This window comes from Dioscorea cayenensis, chromosome 6 (assembly GCF_009730915.1).
Source record: "Dioscorea cayenensis subsp. rotundata cultivar TDr96_F1 chromosome 6, TDr96_F1_v2_PseudoChromosome.rev07_lg8_w22 25.fasta, whole genome shotgun sequence".
Taxonomy (NCBI): domain Eukaryota; kingdom Viridiplantae; phylum Streptophyta; class Magnoliopsida; order Dioscoreales; family Dioscoreaceae; genus Dioscorea; species Dioscorea cayenensis.
The window spans coordinates 19,375,708-19,383,017 of record NC_052476.1 but is presented as its reverse complement, the minus strand read 5'-3'; the positions used below and the strand labels follow the sequence as shown (position 1 = coordinate 19,383,017).

At 33.1% G+C, this 7,310-nt stretch overlaps 1 protein-coding gene across 1 annotated transcript; it reads left to right on the top strand.

Moving 5' to 3' along the window:
- Positions 1–3,333: 3,333 nt before the first annotated feature.
- LOC120263673 (putative germin-like protein 2-1) lies at positions 3,334–4,451 on the top strand. Its single transcript, XM_039271636.1, has 2 exons — positions 3,334–3,498; positions 3,617–4,451. The coding sequence occupies exons 1-2, from the start codon at positions 3,384–3,386 to the stop codon at positions 4,201–4,203; spliced, it is 702 nt and encodes a 233-aa protein (XP_039127570.1). The 5' UTR covers positions 3,334–3,383; the 3' UTR covers positions 4,204–4,451.
- Positions 4,452–7,310: the final 2,859 nt, after the last annotated feature.

The window sequence follows — 7,310 nt, the reverse complement described above, 5'->3', positions numbered from 1 at the left end:
ATTGAGCGACTCATGACGTTCGAATACATGTCATTGTCGCGAGGAAGACATGTTGTCATCGTTCGAATGAAAGTTCTCAACTCAACATGAGTCTACTGTATAGCGTCAAGCTTTTTATGTTTAAAGCAGATACATATAGTGTTTAAAATAACGGTTACCTGTTTAACTAAAGTCTATATCATGTAAATAATATGTTATTGTTTTAAATTGAATGCTTTCATCGACATCAGCGTTGCTAGATGGGTACCTCTCGAGTCATTTGTTTAAACATATTTACGTATTTTTCTTAAACACCGTTGTCGTTGTTTAAAAAGTAACTTGAGTATTGTTTAACTTTTTCTATTGTTTACAATGGCGTTTTTTGTTTCCCACATTGTTTTTTACTAGGTCTCTGTTTAAATTTCGAAGTTCACGAGTCAAATCTCGATTGTTTCGTTTTATTTATAAAAAGATTTACAACATTTACAAGATTTACAACTGTCACATTTTACAGCTCGGACTTTGGACACTCACGACTCGACCCTCGTATAGCGAAACAAGTGTGCATGCGTTCGAATGCTCACGGCGGTTTGCATAACAAAGCGCATCAACTTGAACACGCAAAAGCGTACAACATTAAAAAGGTTAAACAACACACATTCATGAAAAGCGACTATTAATCAATGTGTCGTGGTAGGACTTAAGCGGCGATCACGATAGTTAAACACGAGCGTAGCGAGTTGTACCGCGGCGTCATTTTTCTTAAGCGTTAACGAGAAAGTCTCAAGTGGTAAATGTCGACCCGTCTTAAAGGATGTTTCATGATCTCCCTCCTCTAGAGAATCCTCCGCAATCACGCGATCAGTGAAAACTTTCTTTTCATACCCAAGTCGAAAATGCTCTCTTAATTGCTTTCCCAGTCGATCCACTTTGGAGAATCCCTGCGTTCGAGGCGATTGTAGAGAGGACTTCGACTTAGGCGAGAAAAAGATAGTTTAACTAGTTCGGTGATTACGGCTGATTGATTCTCAAGATAAGGAAGAAGGCTCACGAAACATCCTTTCGAGATAAGTGGTTGTCCATGGGAAGAGGAGGAAGAGGAGGAGGAGGAGGAGGAGGATGATGAGGGACGAGCGAGGGTGGTTGTCCATGGGGAGGGTTCTTCACAGTTGTTATGGTGTGAAGTCCATGAGCGGTGACTCTTCGTGATCCGAGAAAAAAAGTTAAGCGTAGCGGTGGCCGACATTGGTGATGAGAGCGAGCGGGTGTTGGGAAATTTATGTTACCGTGCATGAGAATTAATGCCGTCATTAATTCTTCACTGCGGATACCATAACCTTGCCACCGCCACGTGCCGCATGCCAACAATTCGGATCAAGCGAAAAAGATCACCGTTTTACTGAGAGACTTTGAGAATTTACCGTTTATGAATAGTTATACATGTAAAGATAATGTTAAGCGGAGATGGGAAGTATTAAGCGGATATGACAATTATTAAACATATTAGTAAAATATTTAAGCGGATAATAGCAAATAGTTAAACATTATTTAAAAATATACAAATAGATAACCATAAGCGAGAAGAACTTTACTGACGAAATGAACTAAATCGTAATTCATGTTCTTCTCGTCGTAATACTAACTTTACAACCATAAAGCGAGAAGGCGACAATGGCACATGCTGCGCCTCGACAATAAAAATCGACTACGACTCATTTGAAGATGAAGTGCACTTGACCAATCCGATGGAAATCAATTTCATTTTACGTTAGAAACCGATTTATATATTTCGGGTATGATAATGAGGAGAATAACAAGATGTAATGTAACTCCTTGGCATTGTCTATCAGAAACCAAGCGAAAGCCCTTGAAAGGTTGAGACATGATGTGATTTGGCGCTTTCCTTTCCCACCATTTTCGAGGGCCAAAAATGGGATTTCACAACATGGACCCATTTGAAGTGAGCGGTGGGGGTAAAAGGGAAGTTAAACACTAACGGAAGGGCTGTCCGTGGTGTGTAAAAGTAGGAGGGGGTTTTTGGGAAGTTTTGAAAATTACGAGGGGTGAACAGTAATTTTCCCATTTTTTTAATCAACCATATTATTAATTCTTATCTAATCTAACAGGCCCATTCATAGACACTACTGCATTACATACTCAAGTTTGTTAATAATGTAATACAAAGTATGAATTTAATTATATATATTGAATAAAAGTTGAAGTTATTGTAAGAAATACTAGAAAGATAATTGTATGAGTTGCAATAACTATTGTTTACAACTCTTGCTCAAAAGATTAATTAAGAGATGGTGAGCGGTGTGATTTCCTTTTATTAAACGAAACATCAACAAGATTAAGGTATTTTTGGTGAAGTAGCTTTTTTAATTTTATAAAATATTAAATATGTACAAAGCTTTTTTTATTTCATAATATGATTAATAACTTAATTAGCTTAAGATAATTATTTGAATTGGTAAAATGTCATGCTCAATATGTAGATGCATATTAATGGTAAGATGTCATATTTAGTTACTATAAATATATCTATATATAGAAGTTAGGAAATAATTTCATGCTTTTAAAAATTTGACCCATGTATTTATTTGTCATATTTTCAATTATATGTGATTTAGTCATGATAAGATGCATTATCAACTCTAATGGTTATTCAATAATTTTAAGAAACAAATTAAAACTATAATAACTAGATCAACATCATAAGTTAAGTGTACGATGTAAAAACTGGATCAACATCATGCACATGTAATAACTAATGAAATCAACATCATAATATCAACATCATAAATTGCATGGTGCCCATGTAATAACTAGATCAACATCATAAGTTACGTGTTTTAGTTTGTTTTTATACTAAGGCGATAATGCTTTGAATTGACTATTAAAGAGTTTAATCCAAAGACGTTATAGTCGATTGATCATCATTTCAAACCACAGTTGGAGAATAGATTAGCTTACTATATGATAAAAAAATTAGTAATAATTAGCTTATTATTACCTAAGCTAACAATAATTGGAGAATAGATTAGCATACTAGATGTATTTTAACGCTTACCTAAGCCAACAACATCCATGTGATGATTAAAAAGAAATTTTTAGCTTATCATTATCTTTAGCCCACGAAAAAAAATAATTGAAAAGCTATTTCACCAAATTAACATAAACCTCATAACCTTTATGGCTTTTCCTTTTAATAAGAAATCCTTTTCCATAGAGGTTCCATTACTTAATAAATTGCTATTATCTTTTTCCAAAAGTAAATAAATAAATAAATAAATAATCCTTCAAAAAAAAAAACTATATAAACCCATGAACACCATCCCAAATCCTCCATCCCACTACTCATCACCATCTCTTAACATTTAAACTAGCTAGAGTTGTGAAGAATGGCTGCTGTAAAATTCATCTTTCTTGCATTCTTCGCAATAACTTCATCTCTTTGCTTTGCTTTTGATCCAAGTCCTCTACAAGACTTCTGTGTCGCTGATCTTACTTCTCAAGGCATTATTGCCTTCTCATATTTTACTATGCATCTTTTTCTACACACATATCATTAATTAAACTTGATATATAATTTCTATTCTTGATATATACTAACAAACACAAGCATGCAATGCAGTGTTGGTGAATGGGTTTGTGTGCAAAAACCCTGCAACAGTCACGCCTGAGGATTTCTTTCTCTCGGGCTTCAACGAGGTTGCTGACACAATGAATCCTCTTGGTACTAATATAACCACAGCATCAGTATTTCAACTCCCAGGATTGAACACTCTTGGTCTTACCTTGGTTCGCATTGACTATGCTCCTGGAGGAGTTAACCCTCCTCATACTCATCCTCGTGCTACCGAAATCATTGTTGTTCTTGAAGGCACTATTTACGCCGGTTTTGTCTCTTCTAGTCCCAACGATACACTCTACTCGAAGGTTTTATCTGCCGGTGATGTTTTCGTATTCCCTCAAGGTCTTACACACTTCAATATGAATTATGGGCATTCAAATGCAGTTGCATTGGTAGCGTTCAACAGCCAAAATCCTGGTGCCATCATAGATGCTAATAATCTGTTTGGAGCAACACCTCCAATTAATGATTATCTTCTTGCCAAGTCATTCCAGTTGAGCAAGGAAACCATCAACGAACTTCAAGCTAAGACTTGGCCTAATCCTGCTGTAAAAGCTAATAATGTGTTTGGAGTTGACATACTCTAAGCTAAGCCTTGGTCTTCCAATTAATACCACCATCTCAAGTTCATAAGCTATATATATATATATATATATATACATGTATGTATACTACTCTATGTTGTATTGCAAATAAGCAGACGTGTGTTGCATGCTTTTGTCAGAGCATGACTGTTTGCAAGTGTGCTTTGTTTGGTCAGTTGATATAAGTATCTATTATTTATAATTGAAAGCGATATATTATTTATAAAAAGCAATATATTATTTATTAAAAACAATATATTCTCGTACTTTTGCAAATGTGCTTAGTTAATTTGCTTTAATTTGATTTACCTGAAGTTTTAATTTATCATTGAAAGCGATATATTATTTATAAAAAGCAATCCATGCTTAAAATGATATTAGGATTATGGGAGCATAAAATAGTAACATATGGTTTTCTTTTTATATATATATATATATAATGAATCTCCTCAATTTAAGGAATCCAATTTTTTTCATTTTTAATATTACTTAAAGCTTATTATATAGTTGACCGATTGATCATTAATATACATGTATAAATTAGGTTGAAGTTTAAAGTACACCTAACCCTTTTCAAACAATTACTGTCTATTAGAAGCTGTCTTTTCTTAATACTCTTTATATGGTGTTGGATTTTTAAAGCAAGACAAGGGTTAAATTGGTTATATATATATGTGTGTGTAATTTGTCAACTTGGAGGAAGAAATAATAATAAAAAAAAAGAGTGAAATCGCTTTTATGGTTATTTACATAAAATCAAAGTTACTTTTGTTAGTAAGATTATGGCTTAATAGTGTACTTAGTACGCACACAAAGATAAACAGCATTATATTAAAATTTTATTAAAGAGAGTATGTAATTTATTTTTTAATTCATGTAATTTTAAGAGAAAAAAAAAATACATGAATCAATTCATTTCTTAACCATCAAATCTAATTTTGTACAAAATTAATATATTTGTCTTTCTATATCTCACTCTAAACTCACTAAAAAAATTGTGTTATAGTGACAAAATTTAGAGGCAAATTTATAAATTAACCTTGCTAAATCTCTATAGCGGGCGGATTTTCAAATTAATCACTATAGATTAATAACATATCATATTTATAGCAATTGAGTTATATATCCTCAGCTATAGATGTGTTTTTAGCGGCAAATTTTTGAATTAACTACTGTAAGTTCATTTATTATTTTTTTAATAATAGTTTTTATAGCGGTCAATTCATGCATTAACTGCTATATATATATATATATATTGAATTTTAAAAAAATTATATTTAAGTGCATCTCTACTACTTTTTATCATTTATTTAAATAAAAATTATTAGTAAATTTTTTTTACCATAATATATTATTTAAAAAATTAGCAGCGCAAAGAATTTAGTGCAATCAAAGCTATGTTCTCATTCTATTATTTAAACAAAAATAACAAGTTTTGTTATTTTTAAAACAGTATTATTATGTACCATTATTCTTAAGTACTGTCTTTCTCTTTTGTATATGAACAAAAATAACAGGTTTTACTATATATATATATATATATATGCATATATGATTTTATATATTCAAATTTATTTGGAAAAAGAATCACCACCTTTTTCTTTTTATGTACTCCCTTCGTTTCTTTTTATTTGTCAATCTCACATGCCAAGAAAATTGGTTATTTCACATAATTTAATAAAAAAATAGTTATTTTTTCAAAATTACCCATAATTTATATATTCACATTTCTCTCATATTAAATTTTAAGAAGAGAATTGAATAAAGTGTTAGGGTAATTTTGAAAAAAAATAATAAATATTTTTTGATGTTAAAAAATGACAAATAAAAAAAACATGAGTTTATTACAAATAAAAAAGAACGGAGGGAGTATAATTAAACATTAAACACATGAATCCATATGATTGATTTTTTCTTTGAGATTGCTGCTAAATTTCATAACAATCATACTTTAATAACACAGCGAATCATAATTAAACAATAATTAAGGAGAAAAAAAGTCCTAAAAGCCCTGAAAACACAGTAAAATGAGAACTTGTGCCAATCCTGTCTGATAAATCCTGCTGTTGGATGGACCACCAAAATGAACGGTCAATGTTGAGTCATCATCATCATCTTGATCTCCACCTTTTTTTTGGCTCGTTTGATCTCCTCGGCCGCCGATTGCATCACTACTGCTGGCCCTCCAAGCCTGCATCATCGCCGCATTCTCAGGATTCACGGCCTCTCCGGCCAGCTCGCCGCGAACACAACGCCGTACTTGATTGGCTCTGGCTCCTGGACTCGGATCGAGATCTCTCCTCGCCATGGTTGGAAAACAAAAGCTCACCACTTCATCCTCTTCAGGCCTTCACATGCTCTGGTGAGATCTTCGGAGGAATAGAAGGAATGCGAGCACAGTGAGAGATTTTATTGGAGGTAAGATGATCTCTATCTACTCCAATATTTCTTGTTTTTGGCTTCTTTTGGTTTTGATTTCGTTTGAATTTGTGGAATTTGTGATTGTTATCTTGAAATTTGTCATTAGGGTTTGGTTGAGTTTAGCTCCAATCCTCGTAGTGTATATCTGCTAAAGGCTTGCTTCAGGTTCAATAATAGACCGAGCCACATGCATGAATTCCTCCTGGAGCCACTCCATTGCCTGCTATCTTCACAACATTAGCCCATTTAATAGGAACTTTTAATTTTCTTAGTTTTAACAGCATATTCTTCGCACGGTCATATCGACCATCTCTAATAAGAGATAATTAATACTCTCTCAAGTTCATCATATCTTGCAGTGACATAAAAAGACAACCTTGCATGTCTTTATAGTTTTCAGGAGGGAGATGTTGCTTCAAGTATGTTTTTTTAGAAAAGCATACAACAAACAACACACATGTACAAAAGAAGACAGGACCAAGGAAAAACAAGAGAACAGCAAAAACTCAGAAAAAAAAGCAACAACCACAAAACCAAACTAAAAAACTAAACCAGCTGTAGAAAACAATTTCATGAGCCATTGCGGGAGATATCGTCTGGAATGATATAGGGTCTACTCGTGAAGGTTGCGGCCAAAGACAGCAAGTTTAGAAGCAATTCTCAACCAGTCCCGAGGAATGATGCAGATG